General features: G+C 43.4%; 1 protein-coding gene across 5 annotated transcripts in view; it reads right to left on the reverse strand.

Moving 5' to 3' along the window:
- Positions 1 to 18,143, reverse strand: part of USP32 (ubiquitin specific peptidase 32) — a 126,665-nt gene that overhangs the window by 32,390 nt on the left and 76,132 nt on the right. For all 5 annotated transcript variants that reach the window (XM_081890146.1, XM_081890144.1, XM_081890143.1 and 2 more), the window contains exons 6-12: positions 10,612 to 10,743; positions 9,469 to 9,576; positions 6,728 to 6,843; positions 6,252 to 6,314; positions 4,718 to 4,801; positions 717 to 778; positions 446 to 548 (exon numbers count right to left, since the gene is read on the reverse strand). In XM_081890146.1, coding sequence (XP_081746272.1) covers positions 446 to 548; positions 717 to 778; positions 4,718 to 4,801; positions 6,252 to 6,314; positions 6,728 to 6,843; positions 9,469 to 9,576; positions 10,612 to 10,743 — 668 coding nt within the window. The remainder of the gene's footprint in view (positions 1 to 445; positions 549 to 716; positions 779 to 4,717; positions 4,802 to 6,251; positions 6,315 to 6,727; positions 6,844 to 9,468; positions 9,577 to 10,611; positions 10,744 to 18,143) is intronic.

The following is an 18,143-nucleotide window of genomic DNA, read 5'->3' on the forward strand; positions in this document are numbered from 1 at the left end:
CAATATGAAGCTAGACTGACCAGTGGCCTGGTTTAGTGTAAGGGTCTTGCTGGAAATGTTGCTGATTGGACCTGCAGTCTAAACATAGAAGGGCATGAACTCTCTTTCTTAGTAACATTCATGAGGACCAGAAACTGAACATCTTAATAATGGAGACTGCAAACAGAAGCAAAAAGCTGTTGAGAACTGGCAGAATGCTTTCACTCAAAGACTGACAAACAGGGCAGAAAAAGAAGAGTCTGAAATGGTCTGAAAGCTTACTGGGACTTCAGAGCAAAAATTTGGGAGAACACACTGGTGGTTTTGGAAAGCAAATGGCTCTCTAATGGAGCTGGGGGGGCACTTTAATTGCCATCTCCCCCGCACACATACTGTTTACTAATTATCTGACTGATTAAATACAAGCTCTTCCACTCCCCCACTCCAAAACAAATGTTTCACTCACGTAGTTGACATATTCTTTCCACTGCTGCCACCAAGGCATCGCAATAAGAAACCAGTTGTGTCCTTGCTGAAGGCCATATCTACTTTCTCGTTCTAACCAGCCCCTAGGTCAAGAAAAACAAACCAAAACAGATCAGAATAATATGCAATGATAAACAACCATATGGTGCTTTCATTTGTTCAAGTAAGGTAGGAGGTGACTATTATCCCCATATCGCAAATGAGGGGACTGAGGCTGAGAGAGAGAGAGAGTGGGCAACGGGGAGGCATACCTGATGATTTGTCCTTCCTCTTCTGGAGTGGCAGGCCTTAGACCTAAGACTATATGGCACACCTGGAGACAAAAAGGAAGAAGAAGACAAGCCAATTTAAAGCAAGAATAGCAGGTCTGGAGCAGAGGAATGACTAGCAGAGGTATAGCTAACACCTGCTCCTGCATATGCTTGAATACATATTATGTATTGGCAGAAGGGGAAGACTCATGGATGTTGGCCACTGTTTCCAATAGTTCCTTGTTTCTTCGATAGCTTCCCACTCATGAATCTTGTGTTCCTTTCTCTTCTCTTTACTGCTGCACAGTGGTACCTCGGGTTAAGTACCTAATTCGTTCTGGAGGTCCGTACTTAACCTGAAACTGTTCTTAACCTGAAGCATCACTTTAGCTAATGGAGCCTCCTGCTGCTGCTGCGCTGCCGGAGCACAATTTCTGTTCTCATCCTGAAGCAAAGTTCTTAACCTGAAGCACTATTTCTGGGTTAGCAGAGTCTGTAACCTGAAGCATATGTAACCTGAAGCGTATGTAACCTGAGGTACCACTATAATTAAGCACTGGATCCTGCTCCCCAGTCCATTTCTAGTTTGGGAAACGTCACTGTTGAGTAAAGACTTCCTTTCCCCATGTTGATCATTTTTCTGGAGTTTGGGGCTAACTCCCCCCACGCCCCAGTTTGATTTCCCCCCTCTTCATTCCTGAACTGAGAAGGGCCGTGACACTGGGAGGGCATATGTGATCCAACTTTTTTACCTCATGTCATCCAATTTTCTTAATATTTTGTACACTTGTTGAACAATCATAACTATGTTTAAATCTAAAATTTTAATTTTTTATCTCATCCCGTTTGTGAATTATGAGGGTTTGAAATGTCAAAAAATTGACAATTTTGGCTTTGCCGGAATACACAAAAACCTTAAGAGCTCAGCCCAAAAGTGAGGTACGTCAAAACCAATCTCTTCAGAACTTCCTGGACTTTAATATGATATGTCACCTGATGGACTCACTTTAAATTTTAAAAAGTGATTAAAAAAATTAATATGATTAACCCCCCCCCCCAAAAAAATGTATTGCTTATTTAACATTTCTAAGAGCTACCTGCAAAATTTCATCTTCGGATCTCAGTGGGATCATTTTTAAAAAACCGAAAACATTTTGTACATACATGCCAGGCTTATTGGGTTCTATTTAGGATAAATGGGTTTTCTTGGAGTAAAATATAACAGAATAAGCAAGACTTCAAACTGTAATATCAGTTACTTCAAGAATGTCTTTAGAAAGTTATTCAATTAAAATGTAATTGAAAAACTAGTTTTCTTTTAAAAATGTGTTCCAAAGCCGAGTGATAGCTTGCTGTTGCATGGTTTCTAATTTCCCATCATTTAAATCAAAGGGGTGTAAGTTCAGTTGTGGAGCACAAGGCCTGGGGTACAGTCTCCATGACCTTCAGTTTAAAAAGCATTTCAGCCGTACACCCTAGAAAGCCACTGGACATCGGAACAAACAATGCTCAGGCGGATGGACCAAAAATCTGACAGAGTGAGCAGCTTCCTATTTCCTAAGAGAGCAGCCCTTGATAAGCAGATGGCTTCACCGGTGGCAGAAACATCTGGCTAAGGCACCCAAAGCTGCGAATGACTTGATTCAGAAGTCATGCCAAACCATGGTTTGCACTGGTTTCAGAGCTGCTTTTCTTTCCCGTCCTCTGACGGTTCGTAAATTGACTCCTGCCTCCACACTGCAGCAGTCTCTGAAAGCAGAGCAATGCCAGCAACTATGCTTTCTATGATGCGGATGCCAAGCCCAGCTACAGTTAGCACAGTTAGCTACAATTAACACTAAATTTACCAGCTGATTGCAAACCACGGTTTGTGCCAATTCAGGCACCATGACAAAGTGCAGTTAAGATTCCTTAGCCATGCTTTAGTGCGATGTCGGAGGTCGGCCAGTGACTTCCCAACAGAGTGGGCAAAAAACGCAGACTTTAATTCACCCACCATGAGAGAGGAGGGCAAGACAATCAAGAAGCAGACTTGAACGGCATAGTGATATGCATGGAAGAGTCAGAGCCGTTTACTGAGAGCTGCATTTTAAGATACCAACATTGTATTCCACTCCTTTAGCTGGGTGATCATCAGAAGATTTACACTGTATTCTTTATGCAGTTCTCGAGGCCACCAATTTGAATCCCAGCAGGAAACCTTTTTAGAATTTAAGTTGATACTACAGTGCAAAAATTGCATTCTGCTTTATGAATAAACAACAACAAGAGAGTCATTAGCCGGCAGGAAGCGATATAGATTTCCCTAAGCACAAAACAGCTGGCATTTTTGATGCTGGCCTTTCTTTCAAAATCATTATAAACCACACGGCTGTAGTTGCAGCTGAGTTTGCCGTGATTATTTTACAAGACGTACTGGTGGGGGTGGGGGAGTGACTTCTACTAGGAAGGAAAAATTCTTAAAATTACAGCAAGGGCAGATGGGGAGGGCTGGGTCACCTTTTCCTCCGCCTCATCTGTTCCGCTAGGATGAAAATTTGCTCAAGCTACACAGGGGCAAAACTAAAACTAAAAAATGACCCTCAAAGAGGAGTAGCAGAAATATTTTAAACACTCTGGACTACAAAAAAGGCTTAAAAAACTCAAACTGGAAAAGGTTTGCTATGTTTCCATACAAAGATGCTTGTGTGCTAAGAGCTTCTGGTGATATTCTGCTTTGCATGCTCCCGTCTTCAGAGGTGCATGGGGCGGGGGCTAGGCAGATATTGGCCCAGTCTGCACAATACTGATCTGGGACCATGTATGGGCTCCAGAGAGAAGCTCGCTCCCATTTTGCTCCTCCCCTGACTCCCCCCCCCCCACCCTGCCCCAAGCTAAGCTAAGGTTTGGATTCAGTGTATCATCTAAGCTGGAACGTAGTTAAGCTTTCTCCTCACTAACCATGTGCTGCGTTGGCCAAGGTTTGCAGGGTGGGGAGGGGAAAACAGCAGCTGAGAGCTCCTCTCGGGAAGCACACGGAGTCACATGATGTCAGTAAGCTGTCGCTTGGGCTTGCTAGGCCACGGGGGTGTTTTCTACACTGCTATCTTGACTTTGGAAGACCAGCTCCAGGCCGGTAGGGTGTTATATTTTAGGTGCCAGTGAGCAATTGTTTTATAAATGAATAAATATCCAAGCTTTGGGGGCAGCTCTGAAATTGGTAATTCATGCTGGCCTTAATGCTGGTTGCATCTGCTCTTAGATGCCTTTTAAAACTGAGATTAGGAAAATTAATAAACTACAGACCTATAAATGGCTATTCATCATAAGAAGCCTCTGTTTTCAGAGGCAGTATACCAACATGTGGCTCGCGGAAGATTCCCCCTCCCTGAACTAGACCTTCCATTCTCATGCTCCATTGTATTCAATTTGCTTTATTGCAATGGATTGTTTTGTTTACGAGAGAGTGGGGAGCTATTTTGTTGTGTGTTGCCTCGAGGACCAATTATTACTGAAAAGGTAGGATATAAATGTCTTAGAATAATGACTCTTTAATTGAGTGGCGATGGGACGGGGAGCCTGTAACATGTAGTTCTGCATGTGCTGGTGTGACACGCACTCACGCTTTGATTTGCAACACATTTGCAGACCAGCCAGCCAGGATTTAGAAAATTGAACCCACTTAATACAAAATGCAAGAGCTGTTATATCACTGAACACTTCTGCATTCCTGTGTGAGTCTCACTGAATTTTTCACTTTTTAAAAATAAAAAAAAAAACCAACAGATTGTGCTTGAAGGCATCCCAAGATGCCAGAATGCGTACAAACTAAACTCGGCATCAGTCAGGCAAGGAGAAGCATCTCCGTGAAGCTCACGCTACAGAAAAAAAAATAGACAGGCAGGAACGCTCAGCACAACAGCTGACGCAGCAATCGGCATCCCACGACCGCAAAAAAGCAGGCAGGCAAAGCTACTTTTAATTGCTGTACAGTTGGGTTTTGCAGCCTGAGTGGAACTCACCTGGAAAAGGAGATTCAGAAATTCGTTGGCAAGAGCACTCTTCACACTCCAGATTTGGTAGTCTTCCAGAGTAAGGTGGCCGAGCTAAAGTAAAGAAGGAGGCAGCAAAGAGAATATTTGAGCATTTCTCCAAGCATCTGCCCAATATTTACACACACACACACACAAATAAATAATGGACATTGTAAAGCATGAGTAGAGACCCTTCAGCCCTATTAAAGCCCACCAGGGGTCCCGATTTTGTCTACAAAGCAGTTTCCGCCCAAGCCCTGCCCACTGATACAGCCGCAGCTGCAAAGGAACCATCAGTGCACGCCTGATTGTTCGTCTGCAAGCTGGGTTTACATTCGGTGCCTTTTAAATTTGATGCAAAATACAAGCCTTGTTGGAGCTAATTTCACTCAGGAGCTCCCAGAGTTTTTGAGTGCAAGCAACGCTTGCCTTTGGCATTTAATTCAGTACCAAAGGCAAGCCCCGCTTCTGACAGGCAAAGTGGGATAAGAGTCTTCTTTTACAGTCACAGCTTTAGGTTTGACAAGTGGGCTGGAAAGGAAGAAATGAAGAATGTGGAGTGCCCTCTTGCTACTTCCTTTGAAGTGTGATCACTTTGCATCTCATGATATCAGGTGTCAAAAATGGCCCAGAAGTGGTATTGTTCCCCAGCAAGATCCAGTTCCCCACTCCCTTTTTTAAAAGGAACACAATATGCAGTTTCATATAAAGGACAGCTACTGGTGACAATACTTTCAAATGGATCTGAAAACCAAAGGGAGCAGCAATTTTTCACATTTACATAGGCCTGAAACTGACTATGGTTTCCTCCAAAGAAACCTGGGAACTACAGATCCTCAAGACCTTATTCCAGCCATCCGTATTAAAAAATAGTCTCTTCCACAACAACACATAACTCCTGACCCCAAAGGTACACAGGCTCTGCATTGTGCACCTCAAAAGTTGAATCCTGAGCAGAGATACAGTTGGGGCCTCCTCTCAGTCTGAACAGCAACAGAGGTTTGAGCTTGGTGGTAGAACAGCTCCTTTGCAAGCATACAGCTCCAACCTACAGCTCCTCTTGTAAAACATTGTTTTAAATGGAACATACTAACCCATACTTGTATATAACATATATGACTAGCACATTCATTTTTTCATCTGATTTATGCATCTCAAAAATGCAAGAATTCCCAAGGAGTGGGGGACCCATTAAGACTGCATTCTAAAATTTATTCCAGTCACTGTTAATAACCCCTTGTTATATAACATCCCCTTCATTGTAGGTATCTAATCCATTTGTGCAAAAACAAACTTCTCCTATCCATAACCATCAACTATACTTGGCAACTCCACTTACAGGCCATTTCCATTCTTGCAACCTACCATTGGGCTGAATTAACAGCACACACACTTATCAACTCACTACGACCCACTGTTACAGCGGCAATTGTCCATGCTTGCTGGGGCTGGTAGAAGTTGTAGTTCAGCAATATCTACACCTGACAGAATGGAATGGAAAAACAGACCAGCAGGCTCTTACCTTGGTAGTGTCATGTGCCTTCAAAACAGCTTCTACTATGTCCGGCAGATTCATGTGCAGCTCCTTGGGAGGGAAGAGGAAAAAGAATGACCCTAATGGACAGCTGAGGAACAAGATGTTCCAAGAGTCATTCAGCCTTCCATAGAAAAGCTGAGAAGCAAAAAATAATAATATTCTATCCACCCATTTTATGCAATCGCTGGATGATCTGCCGGTTTACAAACCTAAAAAATCAGTTTCTAGTTAGCACAACAGTAAAGGCATCTCTCTTAAAAAACGATCTGCTTACGTTAAACCACTAAAATACTGGCACTCATCAAGCTTGCTCCTCTCCTTGATCCAGAGAATGAAGGAAAAAGAAGCATTTTAGATATGCAAGCTGCAGTTCTTTTTAAAAACCTTCACTTTTTTTTCTTCGTGTGGCTGCAGGCAGGACACTTTAAAAGACAAAGCAACTTTTGAGTGCAAAAACTTACAGGAATGTCATCTGTACGGTTATCTTTCCAGACTTCCAAAAGGGCAACCACCATGTCTTCAAGTTCAACGCGAGACAAAATCCCGTCTCGGTCAATGTCAAACACCTTGAAGCAAACTAAGGGAAAGAGAAGAGAGCTTGTTCTAAGCAACAGCTATGCAGTCAATTAGGATACAGTTAAGGTTCAGAGGAGGAACAGGGTTCAATGGCACAGCAACAAAGCTCAACTTGATGGAAACTTCATTCCCATTGTGAACAGGAGGGGTAGCGCTTGGGGTTGATTCTGATAGGCACAAACATGGGGGCAAAGGTTTAAAGGCCCCTCCCCACATTGTCCAGATATAGCTTATCCCCCACCCAATACACTGGGCCAGCGTGTGGAAGACCAAGGTTTGTAAGCTTTGTGGACGAGTTTTGCATGCAGAAGATCCCAAGTTAAATCCCCTGCATTTCCAGGGAGCAGTGGGAAGGTCCCCTGCCTGAAAACCTGGAGAGCAGCTGCCGGTCACTGTTGACAATACTAAGCTGGATGGGCCAATAGTCACACTTGGTTTAAGACTGCTACCCATGTTCCTATAAAGTAAAGGAGCAGTGGAAGCAGATGGGGGGGGGGGCTGAAGGCCAGATGGAGCCCAATTGGGCCTTTCAGGACCTGCCCAGGTCACCCCCCTCACTGACCCTACTCTGCACCCTCCTGTAGTGATTCAACTTTGCTGTAATGCATCCCTGAACTGTGGAAATACCTCTTGCTTGTCTGGATGGAGTGGCATGGGTCTCTGGCTACACCCACCACTGGGAGGTATCCACCCCCTCCACCCAAAAAAAGTTGCCTACATGAGAACATGGGCTTCTGGCTGAAAAGGGTTCCCCACCCCTAAAGCAGAACAAAGCTACAATAATTCGGGAGAGACGCTTTTTAAGAGTGGTTTCTGTGGAGGACTTTGGAAGGAGGAGGAAGAGGAACAAAGCTGTATGATGAACCGAGGAGAGACTAGAGAATGGCTTCATTTGCACGACACAGTAAGCCATAAACTATGGCTTACTGTGAACAAGCATCAAGTTAGTGTGTACTGTCCTATCATTCCTCTTAGGCTCCTTCCTTAGAACAAAAGGGAGCAAAACACTGCAAACCTTGTTTTACATAAGCACCCAAATCAGGGTCAAGGTTTGCTTCTCGCTAAACAAACATTGGTTTCTGAAACCACAATACTGGGTTCCAGCAACACAATAAGCAGGAGGGGAGCAAAGTGGAAGCATTTGGGTAGCATGCTGTTCCTCCACACTTGAGCCATAGTTTATGGTTTACCATGATGTGCAAACAGGCATGTAGTAGACAGAATATTCAGTTCACTCTCCATTTTTCAAAAAATCATATATTGGTATTTCCAGGACAAAGTAACATTATGCACTATACATACATGGGCGTAGGCTTCCGTGCCACAAAGAGCGCAAACTGTTTGTGCTTATGAATATTTTATTGAAGAGAAATTAAAATCCACTGAAAATAAGGTTATTGCCAACCAGCAAACAAGACAGCCTCTTCTAGAGAATTGATTATAATTGGCATAAAATGAGAGAGTAACTCACAATAATATATCGGATTAATAGAGCCAGGAGACAAACAGGAATTAGCATTTAAAAGCCCTCATTTTTAAGGCTGTTACATGAGATTAAAATGAAGCAATCTTTAGCAAGGAAGCTTGGCACTGTTTCACACATTATTAGGGTGAGCAAAGCTAGGTTTGACCACTCAACGGGGAACTATAGCCGCTATTAACTTTTCAAAGACTGCATCATCCATACTTTTAGCTGTTATTTCACTCATTTAAGCCCTGCATCTCCTGTGCTTGAGTGAGCTTACAAGATCAATCACAGAAACAGCAACCACTGCATTAAAGCCCAGGAACAAATCAGACTCAGCTGACAACAAACGCTTCACAAAAGGTGGATCTTGCACCCTCTTGTGAAATGCTGTTAAGAGATGGGCTCTGGCAAACCTCTGAGAGGTCACTCCCAAGCTTCAGGGCCAGTGCTGGGAAGGCCAGACCACACACAATGAGAGTTCAAATAGAGGCCTTAGAACAGTGGCACCCCATTGGCTAAGTACCGCAGGCCCCATGGTCTTCAAAAACCAAGCCATGGACCTCCTACTTTTGAAAATGTTGCTATCTTTGTGATAGTTTTTGTTATGTGAATGGTGCCACCATATTCTCCAACGTGCCCCAGCGCAAAACCAGGACACGCCTCTTCTAGACTGCGCTCCTGCATGAGTCACATGACCCGTGAGAGAGCGAACCGCCCAAAATAGTGTGCCTTGGGGGCGCCATGATCTCATGCAAGACACATGTCCAGCTGTGATCTCATGAGATTTTGGGCATTGTGTTCTCATGCAAGAATATGGCCCCCAAAGGATGTCCCAGACAGTTGATGAATATGTGCTACAGATCCCCTTGGGTGGGTTACGTAGACCACCATTGGGAATTACTGCCCTAGAAGATCTTAATTGTTGACAGGGAATATCAGCAAAAGGCAGTCCTATAAGGACTAAGAGCCCAGCATCCCAGGGCTCACCGCAATCCAGCATCCTGTTCTCACAACACCCAAATTGATGCCTATGGGAAGCCTGTAAGCAGGACCAGAGTCTCTGGAATATGTAGGTCCCAGGGTTATAAAGGGCTACGAAGGTTGAACAAGTTAGGGGGCACACATAAAAATGCAGGAAGTTCTATTTTGCACACTCACATTTCTGCCTTTCAGCCAGCGGTCCCCTGCAGCAGGCTGAGAGTCCGCAGGAGATTTCTTTGAAGTCAATGTGATTGTCACGATTTTCATCAAAGGCATTAAACAGACCTGCCAAGTGGACAGAAGCAGAAGCAAAAGGTCAGGTTCCAACCAGCATAGAGATTAGCCTATCCCAGATAATCATATCTTGGTTTAAGAAGCCAAGATATGCACAAGCCTATTGCCCAAGCGTGCAGCTCCTTCGCAGTGTGTCTTAACAAGCCAGGAAGTCTCTCAATCAGTTTCCTGTTTCAGCTGAACTAGGAAACTTCAGTTGCAGGCTTCAAGTTGGTTTGAGATCCTGACTTGTTCAGAATCTGCTGGCCATAGTTTCCTGATATGGCTGAAACAGTAAACTATGGCTAAATAAGAGACTTCTTTGGATTATCAAGGCATGTTGTGAAGGGAGGAGCAAAGAGGCTGCATGTGTTAACAACAGGCTTGTGCATCTCTTACTTTAATAAGCCAAAACAGAATTATCTGCTTGTTCTGTTCCAACTCCAACATTTCAACCAAGTGTCAAATTATTCAGAGTTGCCAGGTTGCAGCTCTGACATCCCAGCTTCAAAACACAGTAACAGAAAACTAGGGCAAATGAACTGCAGTGCCTTTTAAGAGCTGCCACCTGCTGAGCATCTACCTTTCCATCCCATCCCTTTCCCTAATACGTACCCTCACCATTTGTATGGGGCAAACTGCTCCCATCTCTTGGAGAGCAGGAAAACGACAACTCAGGAGTGGGGATGAACAAATGTGTGGACAAGAATGGTCTCAGAGAAGGGAGGGGAGTCTACAGCACCCCCCTTGAGATCCACTTAAACCAATGTTTTAATGAATGGTGCCCATTCCACCCTCAGCAAGCTTATTCCTCCTTCAGCAGAGGTTCTTTATGCTGCAGTGTGACACATTTAATATACTTTCATATACTTTAATATACTTGCCTTAATATACTTTCAAGTCCTTTTAGATTGGCTAACCTGTTAAACGCCCACCCAGAGCTTTTGAGATGGGGCAGCTTGTAAGACTGGCACTATAGGCTGAGATAGTCTCACTACCCCCGACTCTTAAAAATAAAAATATAGATAACCCATGAATGTTCCATACCTTCACCCAGAGATGGATGAATGGGAGGGGAAACCAAAGGGCCAAATGTTTCCAGATCAAAACGTCCTGTCCTTGATTGAGCTTTCAGAAGCCAATACCGTTTTTCAAGATCAATGATATCAGATTCTTCCACTGTGTAAAAAAAAGATGATCAAAGTCAGTCAATTGAAGATGCGGTTTTAAAACAGAGTGTTTCATGTCAAGGCAGGAAAGGCAGACACTTTACGCAGTTTGAAAGATAAATGTAGCCAATCCAGATGCCCAGGTGACTTTAATTCTGGGGTGGGGGGATGGTTGTGTTTACAAAGCTGGCACATCACACCTGACACTTAGTGTGGTGTGAGCTTTTGCAGGCAACAGGGAACGTCAGCGGCACTGTGGACTGGAAACGTGGCAGATACGGGACCCAGCAGTCCCGAGGGTCCAGTATGAAGACAAACCACATCGAGTGAGGATGAAAAGATTGCACTCACTATGTAATGTGCACACTGTAGGTGGGGGTAGGGAGTGCTAAAAACTGAATACAATATTCAAGCTTTCAAAATCTCTCCTAGATGATCTAATACAAAGACCAAAAAGAAATGCAAGACTCTACGTGGATGTCACACAAATGGTATACAAATTAATTAAATAAAAATATCAATAAGAGTTTTCCTGGAATAATATTGCCCAAGTAGAATGAACTCAAACTGCTCTGCCAAAATTGAGATAGTAATAATAATAATAGGAATTCTTTACACACACCTCAAAAAACAGCAGACATCCAAAAACATCACAGAATTCAACCCTCCTGCCTCTGTCCTCTATGGGAGAAGTTAGGATGTCGTGGACAAACAACTACTGGAAAAATGGCATGTGGGAGTCATCAAAGAGCTTATGTCACACTTACTCTCCTGCCCCCAGGATTACCCCTTTCCTATTAAACTCCTATATCACGGATAGGATAACCTATGGTCTTCCAGATTGCTGCTGAACTACAGCTCCAATCATCCCTGACTATTGGCCATGATGCCTGAGGCTGATGGGGAGCTGGAGTCCAATAAAACGTGGATGACCATTGGTTCCCTATCCCTGCCCTATATGAACAGGTGAGTGTTGCTCCATCTACTAAAACATTTCTGCCCCATTTCCCTTCTAGAGCAGAATACTGGGTGAATCACTCCCTGTTCTAATGCCAACCCTAAAACAGCTAACTCAGGGGGGATAGTGACCTTTTTTCCTACTGAGGGCCACGTGCTGATGGTGGGCAAAGAGCCATTCTAAGGTTGGAGCTGATCTATTTGGTGGAGCATTGAATTGCCATTGTATAGTTCCTTTTTAGGCCAACCAGAAGAAGAGTCATGAAACAGAGATTGAAATCCAAGCATCTCGTCATCGGAGTTCCGTTGGGATTGCACCAGCGCAAGTAGATGTACAGAGTTTCTCTCATAGACTTATTTCAGAAATATTTGGACTGCTTGGCTTTGAGATACTGAGTTGCTCAAGTCATTATTATTTTGGCACTGTATATATTATTTAAGATTTTATTTGATAGAAGGTGTTGAAATACTGTACATTATTGTTAATGTGTTTTTGTAAACTACATACAGAGTTGTTTATTTAAGGAGTTGTAGTGCAGCAATATCCAGCGGGCCACAGATTTCCTACCCTCTGGGATACAACAATGTAAAATACAAGGAAAGTAAGTTAGAGGACAAGATCAGGACATCTTCAAAGATTTTTCAGCGCCGTATTTTTCACTGTCAAACATTTGAGAAAGTTACAGCAGCACCTAAGACTGGTGTACACGAAGCGCTTTGAATATCTAGTAACAAAGCTGTCTATATTAAGCATTGCCATGTGTGATCTCATTCCCAGATGGTCCTGAGCCCTTAAACCCATGCCAGCTTTATAATAGGATTAAACTTCAGCTCTTTGGACCAGTTACCACAAAGGAACAAAAAAACAAAACAAAAACCTACACATGCTTGCAATGGACCACACAGAGAAGCAAGCCGCAAGGCTATTGTACGCTGTGAGTTTCCTCTTTCTCCAGTGGACTAGAAGCCCAGAAAGGGCAAGCAAGATGCAGACAAACATAAGCTTTCCTCACACAACAAGGCCATCATAGATTTGGTGAAATTCAAATGGGCAAGAGCCTTGCACAGAATCTGTTCATCTCTATGGTCAGTTTCTAGGGATGCAAGGGATCCACCTAACTTGCGTCTCACATTCTAGGAGGACAGTGAAATAGGAAAACAAACAAATAGGGGAGAAGCTGCACATGATCTACCAGTTGCTGCTGTCTCCTGCTCTCCATTTGTGGTACCCTGCTCTTCAGATGGCAGTCTTAACCCAACCCTCCCAATTAGGTTGGACTCCAGCTCCCATCAACTCCAGCAGGCATGGCCCATGATCAGTCTAACATCTTTAGGTCAGGAAAGGCTGGACTGGAAGAACACTGGACTAGCAAGACCCAGGGTTCAAATCCCTGCTCATCTGCGGAGATCACTGGATGGCCATTCACTACCCCTCAGCCTAACCTACTTCACAGGGTTGTTGTGAAGACAAAAGGGGGGCAACCACGTATGCTGCCTCAAATTCCACCCCCCTCCAAAAATAGAGCCTCCCAGCTCCCACTTGGGTGCGTTTCCTTTTTGCAGCCAATGAGATCTTCCCTTCCAGCACCCATCTGCCTCTTTCATGTGGTTGCTACCCTAATGGTGTCCCAGAAGGGAAAACACCAAAGGGGTAAACTGGTGTCTCCCAGTGGTATTAGCCCATCACTGTGCAGCCTGCTGGACTTGGGCGCCTCTCTGGGCAAAGTCTCTAGCAAATTTTGTTCTATTTCACTGGCTTCTCAAGTTTAAGAGCTAGCATACCATTTTAAAAAAACAACACACAATTGTTCTGACAGCTGACATTTAGAAAGTAATAAGCACCTTTACTTCACTCTCATTGATCAAACACAACAAAATTCAACAGTCTATAAAAGGAGCAGGGCAGGTCTAGGCTGAGTTGGGAGGAAGAGTGTTTTTTCAAAAAATAAAATACTGTAATAGAACAGGAAAACAGTAATTATAAAAATGGCCACAGCAACTAGCTTAAGTATCCTAAAACATTTCAAGATCTAAAAACGTAAAGACAGACTGTGTTCTTTAGTGGGTTATATTTTGCTCAGTGTTGCATGAAATGGTTTCCTCAGTGTTATCTTCATTCCTTATGCCAATATAATCTCTCTTTTTTGGGGGGGGGGTAGTATTTTATCTGCATTTCTGTCAAGCAGAGGTTGTTGGAAAATCAAGGTGAAAGAAATGAAGTGTGTTTTCTAAGCAGTCATCTTTAGAAAAATGGCTAACAAGGATGAGAATGCAGAACTGCTACGTTCACGGAATGGCAGACAAATAGGTCCACTGTATTATTGACCGGACTCAAATCGCCTAGAAAGAGATTAGCTGTTATCTGCAAGGCAAAAGCTGCAACTAAGTGGGAAAAGAACATTTACCATGTGACTCAAAATCATACATCAATTATTTTCTTATTCAAGCTATTGATTATGTATTTAGCAAAACAGTCAATTGCAACAGCAGAATTGGTGACTAGGCTAAATTCACAGATTGTGCGTCAGTCCAGGCTTTCAAATAATGCACTCAATGCTGTGTATGGTGTATCCACTGCACACTTAGTAAAAAATCTCTGCTCTAGCTGTCATCGGGTCTAGAAACTTGATTCTTAAATAAATGAAGTCAAAGCAGAAGGAAACTGAATTCCTGCCCCTAAACATGGCATATTAACAACCCAGTAAGTACTGTGCACTTTCATATAACATCCAACCAGTTACATATTATTAATGTCTCAACAGTCCTCAAAACAATGGTATAACACTGCTTACAAAAGCGTGCCCATCATTCGCAGAGCTGCCCTCTCCAGATAAGCCTTCTTCCATTATCTATTAAAAAAGCTGTGGCATTCCTCACTGATGAACATGTAACTCCAAGATGCCCTGCCTTATTTCAAAAAATAAGCCACAGCTGTTGTGCATATTTATTTATTATGCTTATCTGTATGCAGGAAAGACTTTTTTGGTGTTTCGGTCACTCTCAGAGGTTGGGAGACAGAGGCACCTGAGAGGGCCTTTTCTGTGGCAGCCCCCAAACCTTGGAACTCCACTACTTCCTGATGTACACCTGGCCCTAACATTGGGTAACAATCAGGAAACACCCGAAGGAATATCTTTTTACACAGGCTTTAAGGAATGCCCTACTTTATATTTTCTTTTATACTTTCTATAGATCAGCTGATAGTAGTTTTGTGTTATCATTTAGGTCCAGGGACCTTCGGTGAAGGGTGGATAATAAATACACCAAATAAATAAAGAGCACTGCTTCTCACAGGAAAATACCAAAGCAGTGGACAGCATTGAAATACATACGATACAAAATTCAGAATACTCAAGCCACACTGAGCAATGACCACACATCAGAAAGAGTCAGTATGAACAAAGCAGGCTTCCATGACACAGCTGCCGCTCTAACCAACCTCCCAGCTGCCAGGGCCTCTCTAAATGCCATTGGACTACAACTCCCATCAGCCCCAGGCAGCATGGCCAATGGTTGGAGATGATGGGAGCTGTAGCCCAGCTACATGCAGAAGGCCACAGGTTCCCCATCTCTACTTCAAGCAGCTGCCTAGATCTTCTTTCCTCACAAACAGCTGATTTGGTGCTCTCCTTCATACGAGAATCTGCACCACATACTCTATGCATCCTCCATCAAAGTGGATGGGAGGCCTTTTGGGTGTGCACGCCTTGGTTTTTAATTGTAGTTTTGTATTATCTTTGGTGGCTTCCTTGTGCACCTTCTACCCTACCTTGTGAGAAGTTGCCTCCTAAAAAACAGGATATAAATTCAATTTAAACATATACCCAGCAAAAGGAGGTTGCAAAATTCTTGGCTGTGTCCAGGCATTCACTTGAGCAGGTAATGTTTAAAAGCAGGGGCGCACGTGTAAGCTCTGACTCAAGGCTGCATGAACATCAGCCCTGACCGTGATGCACTGAGTGGGTAAATATTCGCTTGAATGCAACTAGAAGCATCCATGTAGTTGGAGATCCTGATAAAGCCTTCTTGGAATGCTAAAGATAAGTCATCATTTTCCTTTGCAGAAGCAATATACAGTAACACCCAAACAAGGGTGGGGGAGAAGGAATCTGAAGGACTGTCATCCATCAGCTGTTGATCTGCTCAGCAAAAGAAGCAAAAAGGGATTTGAACTTGTCTTTTCCATTCCAGGATGTGGTTTCTATGTAGGATTTGTGTAAAAAAAAATCAGATTAGAGATGTTATTAAACAAGACCAAGTCTGCTTAATATTTTATACTTTCCTCCCTTGAAAATCAGTTTATGGCAGCATTAAAGGATGAAGTCCCCAGCTCCAACAAGCCTCTGGTTAAGTCAACAACCTGTATCTCAGTAGGAGCATCTAAAAATTCTAAACTGAATGTAGTAAAAAAAAAAAAAGACACTTAAACATCTCTGCCGATCTGAACTTTTATCTATGCGTATCTGAGCAGACTACAGTCAATGAAGGTGTATGTAACAAAAGCCAAAATGAAAAACAGCATCTTGAAGCCTCTCAAGTCATTTCTTTCAACACCATTAACTCCTACAACCTCTGCTCCCTTGTCCCAGTCTAGAGCTCTTAGGAACACAGTGGTAGACATTGCCTTTGTATGCAGAAGTTCCCTGGTTCAATTCCCAGCATTTCCAAGTAGAGATAGGAGAGACCCTATATGAATCCTGAGGAGTTGTGGCATAAGAAGGCAATTTCCTGTTTTCTACAAAACGGTAGACTCCCTTCTGCCCCCAACTTACAAGCATTCTGACTATGAAGCACCCTTCCACACACCCCACCTGCTATTTTGGTTCTCAGACCCCAAAGAGTCTCCCGCAGCCGTCCAATCCCCACTCAGATGTTTTTACCCACCTAATGGGACAATTCTCCTTGGTTCACAACAGGCGCAGCATACCATATTCCCATCATTTCAGCCGCCCCCTTGCCTACATCAACGACTCTCGCGGTGAGAGTTCCCGGCCAACTCCGGCCTGATACCCAGAGGAACCGCTCCATGTCGCCAAACAAGCTGCCTTTCGGCCAAGAGGCAATCCTGGGGACGCATTTCGAAGAAACCCTCCATTTGCCACTTTCCAGCAGACAACCCGTTAACCGATCCGAGGCAACAAGATCTAGTTAAGGTGACAGGCAATGACCCAGCAGCTAAGAGGATCAGAAGGTGGAGAGATGGGAGATTATGTCACACTAGGAGGGTTTTGCCTTGGGGCCAGAAGCCTGCCCAGGCACTTTCATCTCTCCCTTCCTTTATGTTATCAAGCAAAGACACATACATGAAGGTGCCTGCTGCTTGTTTGGAGTCGCCTATGGTCTTTTAACCTGGTCATTTAAGAGAAAAGGTATCCCAATATATTGTAAGTTATGGGGCCCCACAAAAAGCTTATTAGTCTACTTATGTCTATATCAGTAATATTTGGTGCACCAAAGAGGTAAGAAGAAAAAGGACTCTCTTCTAGTATATAAGCTTCTTTGCCTGATCGCCTGAAAAAGATTGTTACTCATCATGGGTGACCAGACAAATGGCTGTTAATAATAGACTTGTCTTGTAATCCTACAGTGCATTTTAGAGAACTTTAGGAAAAGCATACCTGCTCCTGCTTGCCTTCTCCTTCAAGGATGCTTCCATTTATTTATTTACTTTCTCACCTCTCTGCTGACGGATGGGATGTGATTAGTTACTTTGTGTTTTATTACCATGTGTTAATTTCTGGCAGTATTAAGATGTACTTCAGTAATCTATTGCAAAAGCTGCCTGGAGAGAAATTGCTCGATAGCAGCCTACAAAATCTTTCCAATAAATAAATAAGTTGAGAATTCTGGTGGCAAGTCAAAACACCTTTGGATCTTATGCAGTGATCAATCGCTGTGCTTGGTGCTCCTGCTGCCTCTGGTGGCTACTTTATGTTATTACTTTATTTGTGGCTGTATTACGGAAACTACATGTGAGCCAATGCACATGGTTTCTCTCCAAACAAACCACAGATGGCAGCCAAGTTTTGCTCTTGATGTACTGATTGTGGTTTGAAGAGAAACCATCCATGGAGCATTGGATTGTGAGGCTCATCGCTTATTGCTCTCAAATCCATGTAGGGCGGAGGCAAAACAGGATTCGTTCAGCAGCCTGCTTTCACATACTGCTCTTTTACAGTAAGCCATGGCTTACAATGATGTGTGAACAAAGACGCTGGCTTATACTGGTCCATCTAGCTCAGTGTTGTCTACACTGCACTGACTAGCAGCAGCTCTCCAGGGTTTCATGCAAGAGGCCTTTCCCAGCCCTACCAGGAAAATGCCAGGGATTGAACTGCATTCTGCATTGTGCTCTGCAGCTGAACTATAAAGAGTTTAGTGCTATGCCTGGTGTTACCTAAAACCTTCATGGTTAAAGCAACAGCTGAACTATGCCATTTTCAGCATTACCGT

The sequence above is a fragment of the Podarcis melisellensis genome, assembly GCF_964234715.1.
Source record: "Podarcis melisellensis genome assembly, chromosome: 15".
NCBI classification, from domain to species: Eukaryota; Metazoa; Chordata; class Lepidosauria; order Squamata; family Lacertidae; genus Podarcis; species Podarcis melisellensis.